Source organism: Megascapheus bottae, chromosome 33, assembly GCF_031878675.1.
Source record: "Megascapheus bottae isolate mThoBot1 chromosome 33, mThoBot2.hap1, whole genome shotgun sequence".
Classification (NCBI taxonomy): domain Eukaryota; kingdom Metazoa; phylum Chordata; class Mammalia; order Rodentia; family Geomyidae; genus Megascapheus; species Megascapheus bottae.
Genome location: NC_143541.1, coordinates 6,026,977 through 6,042,710, shown reverse-complemented (window position 1 = coordinate 6,042,710; position 15,734 = coordinate 6,026,977). Strand labels below are relative to the sequence as shown.

Below are 15,734 nucleotides of genomic sequence, written 5' to 3'. Positions count from 1 at the left end.
GTTCTCATTGGAACAATGAGTGGAAAATGAGGATGGGAGAGAAGTGGCTTGACCTTGTCACAGAGAAGGTCAGTGGTTCTGCCATCGCCTGGACCAGGACCCCAGGTCCTCGCTGGCTCTAGTTGCCTGCTCTACTCCAAGCACCCCTCCTCAAATCCCTCATATTGAAAGCTGAGGTGGAGAGGAAGGCCGGGTGGCCGCTTAAGGCCTACTCTTGAGTTTTGCTTAGGACGCCACTCCCTCCGCACCAGGGCGCGCTCTGAGTCCTAGGTTTCCAAGGCGACCATCTCTGTCTGGGTTCTGAATCCCCCCACCTCCACACTCTCCCCCCCCCCTCCGCTTCCAACGGGGGAAAGGGGAGGCCCAGAGGGGAAGCTCCCCCAGGCCTCCAGGGCCTCCCTGTGGTTGTGCAGACTCTCGAAGGGGAGGCCCAGAGGGGAAGCTCCCCCAGGCCTCCAGGGCCTCCCTGTGGTTGTGCAGACCCTTGGGCGGTCAGGCCGTGGGAAGCCGAGTCCGGGGGGTTTGGAGACACGAATTTGGGCTCGGGATACAGGAGCCTGGCTGGATGACAGGACCCCAGGCCTCGTTTAGACGGGCTTGTGCGGGCCGGGAGGGGCAGAGAGGTCCTGCGGGGAGCTCCACACGCTGGGACGGAGCTGGCTGGGGCGGGCGGGAGCCGCTTCCTCCGCGGCGCTCCGGACGGGGCGGGGTCGCTCGGGAAGGATGGCTCCCCGGAGCTTCAGATTCCGAAGCCTGGAGGGGGCGGGGGACCACGCGGGTCCCCCCCGGGGGCGCGCGGCCTGTGCAGGCCCGGAACCTTTGTGCGTGTGTCCCGGGTGCTGCTGCCCGGAAGCTCCGGAGCGGCGGCGCGACGGAGAGCCCGCCCGGCGCCGGAAGTGAGCCGTCCGGAGGCGCCCGCCGGAAGTGAGCCGTCCGGAGGCGCCGCCGGGAGCTGCCACGTCCGAACCCGGGAGTCGGCGCCGCCGCAGCGATGGTGAGTGCTGATGGGGACCCGGGTCGGAGCCTCTGGGCCGCGGCGAGGCCCCGGCGGAGGCCCTCCGGCGCCCCTCCGCCGCCCTCCCGGGCCGGCGCGGACTCTCGCCGGGCTGCGGGGCGGCCGAGCCGAGGCCTGAAGCCGCGCCGCCACCCCGGCCCCGCCGCCTGCTGCGTCTCCCCGCAGGAGCGATCCAGCCTCGCCCCGAGCCCCAGAGGCACCGGCACCCCGGGACCTGTGGAAGGACCCGCCGAGCGTTTTCCGGGCTCTGCGATGCGTCCGGCCGCGTCTGCGCTCTTCCCCACCCAGCGGATGAATGGGAGGGCGGCCGCGTGTGAGCGGCCTCGTCTGGCCTCCGACGCTGCCCAGCAGACGGGTCCCTCTTGTGCTCCCTATTCTAAATTAGTTGTAATTGATGAGATCCTGAAGGGGGCGGGGGGTTGTCTACCTCTAACAGCACACGGATGTTCTCCAGGTGCACAGTAGGGCGTACGCTAAGTCAGGAATGCAGGTTGAGAAGCGAGGCTTCCCCCAGGTGACAGTGTCAGAAGCGCATGCAGGTTCTCCCCAGGGCCCTCTGGTAACTCAAAGCTACCAGTCAGCCCGGTGTCTGAGGCTGAGAGCTGAGGAGCATGCTTCTGAGCCATCCAAAACAGATAAGTCAGAGAGACTCTTTGTGCTTGGGTTGTTTTGTTTTGTTTTGTTGCCAGTCCTGGGCTGGAGCTCAAGGCCTGAGCACTGTCCCTGGACTTTCTCAAGGTTAGAGCTCTACCACTTGAGCATCAGCACCACTTCCGGATTTTTTCTATGTATGTGGTAGCAAGGAATGGAACTCGGGTCTCTGTGCATGCTAGGCAAACACTCCACCACTGGGCCAAATTCCCAGCCCAAGACTCTTATCTCTATCAAAAAGCCAGAAGTAGATTTTGTCTCTTAAGTAGTAGAGCTACTGCCATACGCTAGAAAGCCAAGCAAGAGTGTGAGACCATGAGTTCATGCCCCAGTATCTGCAAGGAAAAAAAAAAAAATCAAAGCCAGGAGCCAGTGACTCACTCTATTTCTAGCCATGCAGGAGGCTGAGTCTTAGGGTCAAAGTTCAAAGCCAGCTGGCATAGGAGGCTCTTATTTTCAGTTTCAGTTAACTAGAAATAAAAAGTATAAACAATATAAAAAACACTTCTCAGGTGGGCACCTGTAATCTTAGCTACTGAGGAGGATGAGATCTGATCCATCTTCAAAGCCAGCTCAGGCAGGAAAATCTGAAATTCTTATCTCCAATTGAGTACCACTAAAAAAAAAAAAAAGCTGGAAATGGAGCTATAGCTTAAGTGGTAGAGTGCTAACCTCATGCAAAAAAGCTCAAGGAAAAGGCCTAGGCCCTGGATTCAAGTCCCAGGACTGACCCTAATAAAAATAAGCACTTACCAATAAACTCCATTGCTTCCTGAATCTATTTGTCCCTTGGCCGCTGGTTTTAGGGAACTCAGTGTGCCAAGTACTTTATATTTCAGGTGGGATGTCTGACAAGTGAGAGGACAGAACTCTTTTCCCTTCCCAGCTCTTCCTTTAGCTAGCGGTGGTTTAAACAAGTGTTTGGCCTTCTCTGGGCCTCTTCTCTTGTCTGTCAGGTGGCCATTGTTGTTTGGACCAAGCGCCTGGACAGCTTGTTTTCCTTTCTTGCTTTTGCAGACCTTGGCGTCCACGTCTAGGGACCAGAGTTAGCCAAGAGAACCTGTCCTCACGTGTGTTTTGTACTGTCCGAACTACTTTGTCTTTCTGAAAGACTTTCAGAGAATGCCTTTCTGAGACCGGGTATTTCTGAGCAGCCTAGGTTAGCCTCAAACCTATGATCCTTCTACCTCAGCCTTCTGAGTCCTGGGATTAGGGGTGTGTGCAAGTATTCCTGCCCCTGAAAAGTTGGACTTTGTAGTGAGGATTTGTGCTGGGGAGCGTGAAGTGGAGGGAATGGGGAGTAATATCAGTTCTAAATTAAAACCTCCTTCTTGGTCCTTTTTTCCTAGCCCAGAATTCAGGAGAATAGTAGTTGAGTGAAGAAAAAGATGCCAGGTTTTGTTTGTTGATTCATTCAGTGAATAGTCAGATGGTCAGTTTCTTCTGTCTGGAAGGAATGAGGAAGGGAACAGATACCCTCAGTTGAAGAACAGCTATAGTGAGAGGACTGCATTCTCCTCCTGTCAGATAATTTACTACCTTGTCTTGTTCTAGGTGTCGGTAATTAACACTGTGGACACGTCCCATGAGGACATGATTGTAAGTATTCAGCCCGTCCTGGGCTTTGAATGTGGGCATTTCATGATTCTTTTCTGTCCATCATTTATGAGTCAGGCCTGGCCCTGCAATCAATCACATCATGCTGTAGCCCCAGGTGTCATCCCTGCCATGCCTCTGTGTCGGCAGGGCTGGTCCCTGGGACTTGGGTGTTGGTGTGTAGCTTAAGACCCTTGATCTTGGAGCACCACAGCTAACATCTTGTTCTGGAACTGAGGTCAGGAGGATGAAGAGCTTTGACTGTTCTTCCTTTTTTATTTCTTTATTTTTTACCAGTCTTAGGGCCTGGGCGCCGTCACAGAGCCTCATTGTGCTCAAGGCTACCACTCTACCTTTTGTTGCTACAGCACCACTTCTGGCTTTCTCTCAGTACTCTATTGGAGATAGGAGTCTCACTGGGCCTAGGGATGAGGCTAGAAATGTGTCTCTTAGTGGTAGAATGCTTGCCTAGCATGCGTGAAGCCCTGGGTTCCTCAGTACCACAGAAACAACAACAACAAAAAAGCCAGAAGTGGGGCCAGGAGTTTGGCCTAGTGGTTAAAGTGCTTGCCTAGCATGCATGAGGACCAGGGTTCAATTCCTTGGTACCACATACATAGAGGAAAAAAAAAGCCAGAAGTGGTGCTAAGGCTCAAATGGAAGAGCTCCAGCCTTGAGAAACAAAGTCCAAGGACAATGCTCAGGCCCTGAGTTCAAGCCCAGGAGTGGCAAAAAAAAAAAGGCCAGAGTGACAGTGTGGCACTGTGGCTTAAGTGGTAGAGTCTCACAGTGACTTTTCTTCCTAGCCAGCTTCAAACTGTGATCCTCAGATCTCAGCCTCCTGAGTAGCTAGGATACAGGCCTGCGCCTCCAGTGCCTGGATCCTCCTGTCACTTGTTAGCCCCACTGGAAAGCAAGTCAGCAGATGTTCGAGGGCAGCCACAGAGGAAGCCTAAGACAGAGCCAGCTGGGACCATTGCAGACAGCGACCAGACCAGGCCTTTGAGCCCGAAGTGTAAGCTGCCAGGACTGCAGGAAATGGTGCCCTCCCTATCCAGAAAGACTGTCAGCAGCCTCTGAGCACATTAGGACAGGTGGCTCCAGTGTTGCATGCAGGTTCCTGCCCTCACAGCATGTCCCCAGCAAGTGTTTTTGAGTGTCTGAGAAGCTCCATGGTTAGAGTGGTCCTATGGACCAGAAGATTCAGTCCAAGTGTCCTATTTGTGAACCCGCCTTGGTTTCCTCATGGGAAAACCAGAGGACATGCTCCCTGCTTGCCAGTTAGGCTCTGAGGAACACTTGAGGCACACTGTAACTCCCCTAGAAGCAAGAGCAGTCATGAGCCCTATTTAAAGACAAACTCAACCAGACACGAGTGGCTCACGCCTGTAACCCTGACTACTCAAGAGGCTGAGATGTGAGGCTCACAGTTCCAAGCCAGCCCAGGTAGGAAAGTTTGTGAGACTCTCATTGCCAGTTAAGCAGCAGAATCAAAAGTGAAGCTGTGGCTCAAGTAGAGTGCAGGGCCTTGAATTCAAGCCCCATAACAACTTGCACACAGATAAGGAAACTCCAGGTCAAAGGCTCACAGCAGATAAGCCGAGGAGACAGGGTTTAGATCTCAGGTGCTGTGCTCTGGGATGAGGACTTTAGAGCCCACTGCCCGGCCTGCCTTCCAGTAAAGCAGGCTGCTGGAGGCTCAGAGGCCTCGTGGTAGGGAGGGAGGAAAGGAATGTCAAGGGCGCGCAGGGCTTCCTTTAAAAGGTGACAGTTGCTCCTGGTGACTGGGAAAGTGGCATTTGTTGAGATGGCCATGCCAGCCAATGGGAGGCGGGAGAGGAGGAATGGGAGCAGCAGGCAGCCAGCATCAAGGAACAAGGTCCCTGATTGGCACGCAGGACTTTGCTCCCTTGGTGGGAGTCAAGTTCTAGTAGCAGTGCTCAAAGGACCAGGGCCTCTGTGGAGGAGGAGTCCAGGCGTCTGAACAGAGCCCTGTGTCTAGGCCACGTGGCACCCCAAAGGACCTGTTCTCAGCATCAGCCTTGGTTCATGGGCTGGAGTGGGCTGACCCAGGGCTTCTCCATCCATACCCGCAGAGCCTGTTCCCCAAGGAAGAGGGCAGCTAGGTCAGCTCCCACCCCTTCCCACCCCAATACCTCAGCAGGATTGGAAGGTGCCCGTGAGGGGCCTAACAGCCTGCCGGGCTCTACGCCAGCCCTGATCCAGGCCCAGTACAGCCACAAAAAGAATAGGAGTTCTGAATAGAAAGACATGGCTGGCAGTGGCTGCCACGCCAGCTTCTTACCCAGTGGTGATGATTCATTGAGACTGATTTCTAGGAGATTCCAGTCCAACCAGGCTGAGCCCGCAGACCCCTCCCTCGCTCTCCCCCTTTGCAGCACGATGCCCAGATGGACTACTACGGCACCCGCCTGGCCACCTGCTCCTCCGACAGATCCGTCAAAATCTTCGATGTGCGCAATGGAGGGCAGATCCTCATGGCCGATCTCCGGGGGTAGGTGGGGCAGGGCTGAGGGAGGCCTGAGGGAAAAGATGGATGCCTGGGTACCAGCTTCCCTGTGCCCTCTGCACACATCCCCAGCAACAGTGTGGCCAGGCATGAGTGCCACTCTGCCGCCACATTACAGTAGAAGGCCTACAGTGAGTGCAGTGGGGCCTTAGAACCTTCCTGTGCTTGCCCCAAGAGGGGCTGCTTCTGCCTCCTTCCTGGGGAGCATGAGCTGCCAGGCCGTGTGTCGGCAGCCTTGCTGGGCTCACAGGAAGTGCCCACAGCACTGCTGGTATGAGTCCAGTCAGGAGAATCCAGCCCTGCCCGTTAGTGCCTGGCAGGTGTTTGCCTACCCTACCAAGGCAGGTCCCTGAGGGCGTCCTGGCTCGCTTGCAAGGCTACCTCTTCCCTTCCCCAGCCCGTAGCTGTCCACGTAGCTGAGGTTTGTAACCTGGCTTAAATGGATGTCAAGGGCTTTCTGCACAGAACTCATTTGGTGAGCTGGGGTGGGGAAGAAGCTGTCTCATGTGTTTTCTCTGTGTTAAGCATTTCCTCAAGCCACCAATTCGTAGCACCTGTCGCTTTGCCACAAACAAGCCATGGGAATTTTTATCTTACGTTAGTTGTTTAGCTATCTCAGGATATTATATGCAGAATGTTGAAATGCGTCAGGACTTGGAAATGATACCAGGGATTGAGACCTGCTCTGATGCCGTGATGACAGGTCCAGGGCGCTGGCTGCACCTGGTCAAGTGTCCCTCCTGCCTGCCCAGTACAGGGAGACCAGCTTGGTCTCCTGCCTCTTCCAAAGGCTGTGGCTTCAAGTTGCCTGACCACTGTGAGCCTTACTGTCCAACGAGTGGCCCCCGGGCAGTCACGCCTTGTGGCTCTCTTTTGACATTCTTGGGCTGGTGTCACAGCCTGCCAGGGAAGCTGTTCACCCACGCCTGGCACTGTGGGGGCCCCGGCCCTCTGAGCAGACTCCGGCCCTCCCTTTGCAGTCATGAGGGTCCCGTGTGGCAGGTAGCCTGGGCTCACCCCATGTATGGCAACATCCTGGCATCCTGCTCCTACGACCGCAAAGTCATCATCTGGAAAGAGGAAAATGGCACATGGGAGAAGACCCACGAACACGCAGGACACGACTCGTCAGGTACGTGGGGCAGCAGCCCTGCCCGGAGGCCTCTGTCCCAGCCTGAGTCTGCAGAGCTGGGCTCGGCCCTCAGACCTGAAGCCTCCCCCCGCCCAGTGACGGCCTTCAGGTTCGCTTATTTTACACCACAGCCTTCAGTCTTAGGCTGTCACCTGTCTCCTTTGGTTTTTAATAATATAGCTGTTATGACATGCTGTTAATAAGTTATTTCAACGTCCTTAACTGACGGAAGGACAGCCGCCCGCTGGCGTGGCCTGAGGTTCTTCTGGGAAGTGTGGGAGGCAGTGGACAGGGAAGGAATGTCTGCTCACTGTGCCCTCCACGCCCCGCAGTGAACTCTGTGTGCTGGGCCCCCCATGACTACGGCCTGGTCCTGGCCTGCGGAAGCTCCGACGGGGCCATCTCCCTGCTGACCTACACCGGGGAAGGCCAGTGGGAAGTGAAGAAGATCAACAACGCCCACACCGTGAGCCCAGCCACCTCCCGTGACGGGGCCCCGCCAGACACGGCTCTCCTGGCTCCCCAGAGGGAAGGGTTGTGTCCTGCTGGGCGGTGGGCGGCCGAGGGCTGGGGGCCTGCTGCACCTCCTGATGTGAGGAGAGCAGGGGGGCCACAGCAACTGCCCCTCACCTCATACCTCAGCCCTGGGTGCCTGCACTGACAAGATCTGCACCAGCCACGGGGCCTCCAGAACAGAGCGGGGCCACAGTCAGCACTGTTGAGTCCCGGGACCTCAAAGCTGAAAACAAGGCTCCAGAGCTTTGCGGTTCTGGGACGCCCATATTTCCTATTCTCACCACATCTGTCACAAAAGACCCGTGTCACTGCTTGTCAGCCCGCTTCTTTCTGGCTAGGTGGCAGAGCGTGTGATCTGCGCCCGGCATTGGGCCATGGTCTGATGGGCGAGAGGAGGGGGAGACAATAGAGATTAGCACCCTAGAAAGCCAGGCCTCCATACAGGCCTCGGTGTGTAGAGCCTTCCATCCCCTAGTGACAGAACACACATTTTTACTTTGGTTTTGGAAGGACCTTAGTGTCCCCAGTGTTTCCTAAAGTAAGAGTCTGCTCAGCAGTGGGGCCTATTGCTTTGGCACAGAAGTGGATTCATCTGTCAGGACCTGTGCTGTCCTGGACCCACGCCCAGAGGAATACACATTCTTCTCAGTAGCACACACAGGATACTTTTATTCCTCTCTCTCTCCCTCTCCCTCCCTTCCTCTCTGTCTCTCTCTCCCCCTCCTTTTGCCAGAGCCGGAGCTCTGGGCCTCACCTTGCTTGATTGCTCTGGTGGTGTGGGCCGTTCTTGGTTCGTCCTCTTGTGCATCTCCGTAGTTTGCTGTGGCCTAATGCTCCCTTAAGCGTCTTTTGCGGTGCCGGCTGAGTCACGGGTTCCTTAGAGTGTGTTCTTTCCTCTTCCCTGCTGGCATCCACTCGTGCTGGGCGCTGGTCTTGGTGGGCAGTTACTTGCTTTCAGGAGTTGAACTGCATCATGCTGTGCCTTCCTGGCCTTTAGGGTTTCCGGCGGGAATCCTCTGTTAGTCTGAGGAATTCGCCTTAGAACCCACTTCCCACTTTTACACGCAGTGCTGAGAAGGTGACCAGCTCTCCTCAAGGGGACTTTGTGTGGCTGGTGCCGGCCATGGTGCCAGCCACAGGACAGGACCCGGTCCTGGGTCCTCGTTCTGCACAGAAGGACAGTGGCACTGCACCTCCCTCTGCAGATCGGCTGCAATGCGGTCAGCTGGGCCCCGGCGGTCGTCCCCGGCAGCCTCATAGACCAGCCGTCCGGCCAGAAGCCCAGTTACATCAAGAAGTTTGCCTCGGGCGGCTGTGACAACCTCATCAAGCTGTGGAGGTGAGCAGCTGGGCGGGCTTCGGGGACATCCCGCCCTGTGGCAGGGCCACCTCCTCCCCGCTGCCCAGCAGGACAGCCTTTCTACCCTCCCTGCAAGCACCTCCACTGCTCGCCCCGTTGGCTGTTGGCTGTGGAGGCCAAGAGCATTCCCCAAGGGAAATGAAGGGACAGCTGTACAGCTGAGTGAGGGAACAGGAAAGTGCACCCGGACCCTGGCAGAGCCTGGGCGGGCAGCGCTCCCCCACGTTCCCTGTGCTTCCCTTCCCCATAGGGAAGAGGAGGACGGCCAGTGGAAGGAGGAGCAGAAGCTGGAGGCCCACAGCGACTGGGTTCGAGACGTGGCCTGGGCCCCCTCCATCGGCCTGCCCACCAGCACCATCGCCAGCTGCTCCCAGGTCAGCCCTTGCCCTGGGGAGCCCATGCCCAGGAGCCCTGAGTGAGTCCCGTGACCCTGCCGTGGGCCCAGCAGGAAGGCACACTGGGAGAGGCAGAGGGTGGGCAGTGGACACGGGGCACCACCCCTCAGAAGGTGGCGAGGAGCACAGGGAGCCGGCTGGGGTGAAGTCAGGGCACGGATGGTTTGACGCCAGTGACAAGAAATGATGCCAAGAGCGCTAGCTCCAAGAGGGCCGAGTTCAGGCCCAGATTTCTTCCCGATACTCGTGGAGGGGCCAAGGGCGGGGCCAGGTGTTCTGGGCAAGGACCAGCTGCAGGGACAGGCTGTTGGTAGTCACACTGGGCCCAAAGTTGAAAGGAAGCCAGGTGCTGGCGGCTCACACCTGTGTTCCTAGCTGCTCGGGAGGCTGAGATGTGAGGACTGAGGTAGGAAAGGCTGTGACGCTCTTTACTCCAGTGACACCCCAGAAAGCCAGAAGGGGAGCTGTGATTCAAGTCATAGAGTATCAGCCTTGAGCAACAAATCTCAAGTTCAGGCCCCAGGACAGGACCAAACACTAAAAAGGGTTTTCCTTGCTCTGCTCGTCCACCCTGAGCTGGGTTTGGTCTGGAGACAGCAGGAGGAAGTGGCGCAGTGACAGTTAGAACCTAGAATCAGCTAAGGCCTCCGGGCGCCCCTTGCCCGGCCGGGCTCCCTGTGCTCCCCGCTGGGCCCTATTACTCGCTCACCCCCCACCCACCGAGGCCTCTGCCCCTAGGACGGCCGAGTGTTTATCTGGACCTGCGACGATGCCTCGGGCAGCATGTGGTCCCCCAAGCTGCTGCACAAGTTCAGCGACGTGGTGTGGCACGTGAGCTGGTCCATCACCGCCAACATCCTAGCTGTCTCAGGCGGCGACAACAAGGTACAGTGCCTGGGGCAGCTTGGCACGCGCGGGGCTGGGGAAGAGCACGTCCCTATTACATCATCATCACAGCCCCTCGGCACACTGGAAGGAAGCTCAGGCAGCAGGGCCCGCCCCTCCCCGCGCCCTGTCGGGTGATGTCAGTTACCACCCTGAGCGGCAGGCAGGCAGGCAGGCGCACTGCCACAGGAGGGCCTGCGTTGTCCCGTGTCACCACCTCTTGTGCCGGGAGCAGCAGGGCAGTGAGGGGAACACTCGGGAACGTGGCTGCCGCCCAGAGCGTCACTCCCAGGTTTAAGTGTCCACGTTGTGGTGGGCTGCCTGCCAGCCTGGAAACACCGTCCCGCCAGGTGTCTGTCTGAAGAGCAAGGGCAGATGACGCCCCCGTGTGACTCAGCACGCTGCTGTGCATGCATGGAGGGCTTCCAGGTGCACCAGGCCCCTCCCTCCCTCCCTCCCTCCCTTCTCTCCTCCCCTCCTTCCCTCAGGCCACGATGAGGGTTCTCGTGGGCTGAGCTCCCCTGACAGCTTCGTGAGGTGGTGCTCTACCACGAGGCCACCCTCCCAGCCCCGAGCTCTCCATTTCCTCAGCCACAGGCTCCGCAGAAACAGACACTTCCATTCTCAACTGTTTGTTCTGCAGAAACGTCTGTGTGCAGTAGTGCTCCAGATCCCACCCCCGGGCCCCCGGGCCTGAGTGGCCATCCCAACAGGGTTCCTGCACCCTCACCTGGCCCCCACACTGCACAACACTGTTCCCATGCCCGCATCGCCGCCTCCCTCCCCTCCGTGACTCCACTGCGGCCAGGCCTGGGGCTGCTTTGCCCTGGGCCTCTGCCCAGTGGTTCCGGGTGGGCAGAGGACAGGGGCAGGCCTGTGACCCAGAGCTTGCGCACTGACTTGCAGGTGACGCTGTGGAAAGAGTCGGTGGACGGACAGTGGGTGTGCATCAGTGACGTCAACAAGGGCCAGGGGTCCGTGTCGGCCTCCGTCACAGAGGGCCAGCAGAATGAGCAGTGACCCCGGGGCCTGGAGTCTCCACTGACCAGCTCCAGGACCTCGGCCTCCTGGGAGAAGAGCTGCCACCAACTCCACCCAGAACCCCTGCCCAGGAGAAGTCACAGGTGCCACCACAGACAGTCTCTGCCTTAACCTGATTCCACTGGTGAACGCATTTGTCTTAGAAGAAACTGCAAATGACTCAGTCTATTATTTTAAGATATTTTTGGCCATTTTTATGTGTCTTTGGGTTTAAGCATTATTGGGGGGAAGCTGTTTCCAAAGTAAATAAAACCATATTGCTTATAATCCTTTCGGTATTGTCCACATACCGCCGTACCCTGCCTCCAGTGTCTCATGCCTGGAATCTTGACCACTCAGGAGGCTGAGAGCTGAGGATGAAGGTTTGAAGCAGGAAAGGCTATGAGCCTTACCTCCAATTAACCACCCAAAATCCAGTGGTGCTGTGGCTCAAAATGGTTCAGCGATAGAACGCTAGCCTTGAGTGAAAATGGCTCAGAAATAGTGCCGAGGCCCTGAGTTCAAGCCCTACCGTCAACAAAAAGGAAGCCCTGTGAGCCTGGGCCTGAGTTCTACACGGCAGGACTGCGCCAGCACCCCTCCCTGCACTGGACCTGTGCAAGCCATCCCAGAGAACAGACACGAGTAACCATGGCTTCCACGCAGCCAGCAAGCCTCGCCTCCCCCACACCCTCCCGCCTCCCCCAGGGAGGCCCGCCAAGGAAAGCCGGTGCCGCAGTCAAGACCTTCTTCCTGGCACTGAGGTCTATGCACCCCACAGCACACCCCAGACCTCCTGACTATGATGCAAGGCAATGCGAATGCCAAACACGTGGACACCCACGAACCAACCGAGGCAGTGGCGCTTGTGTCCTGAAACGCCATCGTCCTTTTTCAACAGGAGAACCTGCTTTCTGAAATAAGCATAATACATAAGCTAGGAGAGCGTAACATATAAAATGGGAGACAGAGGCAGGAGAACTGCAAGTTCTAGACCAGCACTAACCAGTGCTGGCAAGACCCTGTTTCAGAACAACAACAACAACAAAAAAAAGGAAAGGCTCAAGACCGAGGCTCACAGTCCAAAATTGGACAGGAAAGCCCATGAGGCTCTTATCTCCAATAAACTCAGCAAAAGACCGGAAGCGGTGCTGTCGCTCAAGTGGTAGAGCACTAAGAGACTGGGGCAGTTTGTAGACCCTGACTTCAAACCCCAGGACCAGCAAGTTGGAAAGAATGGCAACTGTATTCAGAAACTGACATGCTGAATTAAAAGCCCTCTGTACAATTGGAGAGAACTTTTTTTTGCCAGACCTAGGGCTTGAACTTAGGGCCTGGGCACATTTTGCTCAAGACGAGTGCCCTGCCACTTGGGCCACAGTACCTCTTCCAGCCTTTTCTAGTTATGTGGTACTGAGGAATTGAGCCAGGGCTTCGTGCATGCTAGGCAAGCACTTTACCACCAGCCTACACTCCCAGCCCAAGAATGATTTTTTTTTTTAACACTCAGAAATGACTAGTAGATAAGAACCTTAAAAACCACCTCTTCCGGCCAGGAGTTTGGCCTAGTGGTTAAAGTGCTTGCCTAGCATGCATGAAGACCCGGGTTCGATTCCTTGGTACCACATATATACAAAAAAAAAGCCGGAAGTGGTGCGGAGGCTCAAGTGGTAGAGCTCTAGCCTTGAGAAAGTCCAAGGACAGTGCTCAGGCCCTGAGCTCAAGCCCAGGACTGGCAAAAAAAAAAAAACCCACCTCTTCCATATTAAAAGTGTAAAGGAGGATGGATATGCTAAGGGAGGGTAGCTGCTTCTATTAGACACTGCAGTAAGATCCAGGAATTGGAAAACATAGAAACAGCAGGGAGAAAAATAGGACGAAGACGGTGGATCAGGCGACTGTTACCTGTGGGGCAATCTCAAGTAATGAAAGTTCTGAGGAGATGAGGAGGAAGAAAAGACAGGAGGAAAAAAAAAAAAAAGGCTTGAAGAAACAGTTAGCTGAGCTGGGAGTTTGACCTAGTGGTAGAGTGCTTGCCTAGAATGCACCAAGACCCAGGTTAAATTCTTCAAAACCACATACATAGAAAAGCCGGAAGTGATGCTGTGGCTCAAGTAGTAGAGCTCTAACCTTGAGAAAGCCCAAGGACAGTGCTCAGGCCCTGAGCTCAAGCCCAGGACTGGCAAAGAAACAACTAAACTTCTTTGCATACACCATGAAAACTATAGCCTATAGACCCAAGACAACCAAAGCCCCAAGCAAAGGTATACAGAAAAAAAAAAATCTCATATTGCTCTAATAAGTTCACAAAAAGGCAGCCAGATATATTACACAAGAAAAGAAGAGCAGCCAACTTTTCATGAAGACTAATAGTACCTGCCTACCTAACAAGGGCGAGGCTCTGAATTCAAGCCCCAGTGCCCCCCACACATACACAAGCAAATTATGAATAAAAGAATGACCACAGGCAGGATAAGCTGGCCACTGGTGACTCACCTGTAACCCTAGCTACTCCAAAGGCTCCAGATCTGAACATTGTAGTTCAGAGCCAGGCTGAGCGGGAAAGCCAGTGAGACTTTTTTTTTTTTTTTTTTGGCCAGTCCTGGGACTTGAACTTAGGGCCTGGGCACTGTCTTTGGACATGTTTTGCTCAAGGCAGTGCTCTACCACTTGAGCCACAACACCACTTCCAGATTTTTTTTTTTTTTTGGTCAGTCATGGGGCTTGAACTCTGGGTTTAGGCGCTGTCCCTGAGCTCTTCAGGCTACCACCCTACCCTTGAGCCAAGCCCCACTTCTTGTTTTCTAGAGGTTAATTGGAGATAAGAGTCTCAGGTCCTTTTGTGCCCAGGCTGGCTTTGAACCTTGATCCTCAGATCTCAGCCTCCTGAGTAGCTAGGATTACAGGCGTGAACCACCTGGCTGACTTCCAGCTTTTTTATGTATGTGGTACCAAGGAATCAAACCCAGGGCTTCATGCATGCTAGGCAAGCACCTGCTCCCAGCGCCTCCATGAGACTTTTATCTCCAATTAACCACCAGAAAACCAAAAGTGGTGCTGTGACTCAAAGTGGTAGAGCACTAGCCTTGAGCATAATGCCCAGACCCCAAGTTCAAGCCCCACAACCGACAAAAAAAGAAAGAACAAACTATCAGCATAGACTTCTATACCTACTAGAATATCTTTTAAAGATGTTACTTTCCCATTTCTATACCAACAAAATGGAGGTAACCTAAGTTAAAAACCAGTACATACTGGGCGCAGTGGCTCACACCTGTAATCCTAGCTACTCAGGAGGCTGAGATCTGAGAATCATGGTTTAAAGCCAGCCCAGGCACTAACGTCCATGATACTCTTCAGTGAATGACCAGAAAACCAGAAGTGGTGCTGTGGCTCAAGGGATAGGTAGGACGACAGCCTTGAGCTGAAGAGCTCAGGGCCAACTCCCAGGTCCGGAGTGCAAGTCCCACAACTAACAAATAAAAATAAAAATAAACATTAATAAAAAGAAAGCTCAAGTTTCTAAATCAATATTAGATTAAAAAAAAAACAAGCATCAAAGAGACATACAAAAAGCATTGATTCATCAGGAAGACTTAATCTTAAAAACATAGGCCCCCCCGCACAGCTTTTCTTTTTTTCTTTTGCTCTAAGGGCTTAAACTCAGGGCCTGGGCACTGTCCCTGAGCTGCTTTTGCTCAAGGCTAATGGTCTACTACTTTGAGTCACAACAGCACTTCTGGTTTTTTCTGTTTATGTGGTACCGAGGGTTTCGTGCTTGCTAAGCAAGCACTCTATCACTAAGCCACATTCCCAGTCCTAAAACAGCTTTTAGTAGATAAAAGGAACAGAATTAAAGGGCTGGAAAGCTCCAGGAGAAAGAACCTGGATGGTTCCCATTCTCTGGAGTTGCCGAGCTGGCCTCGGCCAGTACCCGGGGCTGAAAGGGCTCCCTTCATCCTGAGCTTCCTTCCCAGGTCATCCCAAAGTCCTAGCTGGGGTTTGTGTACATAGCAAGCCTAGCAGGCTCTCTGGGTACCTCTGTGCTTGTGGGTGCTGGGTGGACTGGGAATGTGTCCAGAAAGGGGCTTCCAGCTCCCGGAGACCATGCTGTTCTCAAGGTAACGCAGCCTGGTGGCAGTGGGCTGTGTTTGCCTGCTGGTGGCTCTATCTAAGATCAACATGGCAGGTCCAGCCTCTGAAGGGGGGGCGGGGGGGGGGGGGCAGGTACTCAGCCAGAAGTGCTCATGTCTCAGCAGGTGACTGGTTGTCGTGCATGGCTAGACACCAGTGGTGGTGGATCAGAACTAGCAAGGCCTTGGAACTATCCTGGTGAGGGCAGGAGAAAGCCAAGGCCACTGCTCGGCAGAGCCACCCTGCCCCCCGTCCCTCCACCAGGGCCACCCACGCGACTCCCCCATCCACGTCTAAGGCACAGCTGGAGCGAGTTCCCTATTCCAGACCAACCCAGCAATGTCGCAGGGTGCCTGACCTCTACTGTTGATTCCTGCCCAGAGGACAGGAGCATTTTTAGTTCCCAAGGAATGCGACAGCCCAGAGAAAGGCCAGCCTTGAAATGGGGTTTCTGGATGAAAACAAACAGCAGCCCTCCTATATAAGGACCAGCCAGACAC

General features: G+C 55.1%; 1 protein-coding gene across 1 annotated transcript; it reads left to right on the top strand.

Annotated features, from left to right (window-relative positions):
* Positions 1–894: 894 nt before the first annotated feature.
* Positions 895–11,388, top strand: Sec13 (SEC13 homolog, nuclear pore and COPII component). The gene is made up of 9 exons (XM_090323766.1): positions 895–994; positions 3,221–3,265; positions 5,662–5,777; positions 6,773–6,924; positions 7,257–7,390; positions 8,646–8,779; positions 9,051–9,174; positions 9,934–10,080; positions 10,987–11,388. The coding sequence occupies exons 1-9, from the start codon at positions 992–994 to the stop codon at positions 11,098–11,100; spliced, it is 969 nt and encodes a 322-aa protein (XP_090179892.1). The 5' UTR covers positions 895–991; the 3' UTR covers positions 11,101–11,388.
* The last annotated feature ends 4,346 nt before the right edge of the window (positions 11,389–15,734 follow it).

Coding starts and splice junctions, on each gene's coding strand:
- Sec13 (XM_090323766.1), top strand. Junction 7,391..8,645: donor AGATCAACAACGCCCACACC/GTGAGCCCAGCC, acceptor CTCCCTCTGCAG/ATCGGCTGCAATGCGGTCAG. Junction 10,081..10,986: donor TCTCAGGCGGCGACAACAAG/GTACAGTGCCTG, acceptor ACTGACTTGCAG/GTGACGCTGTGGAAAGAGTC.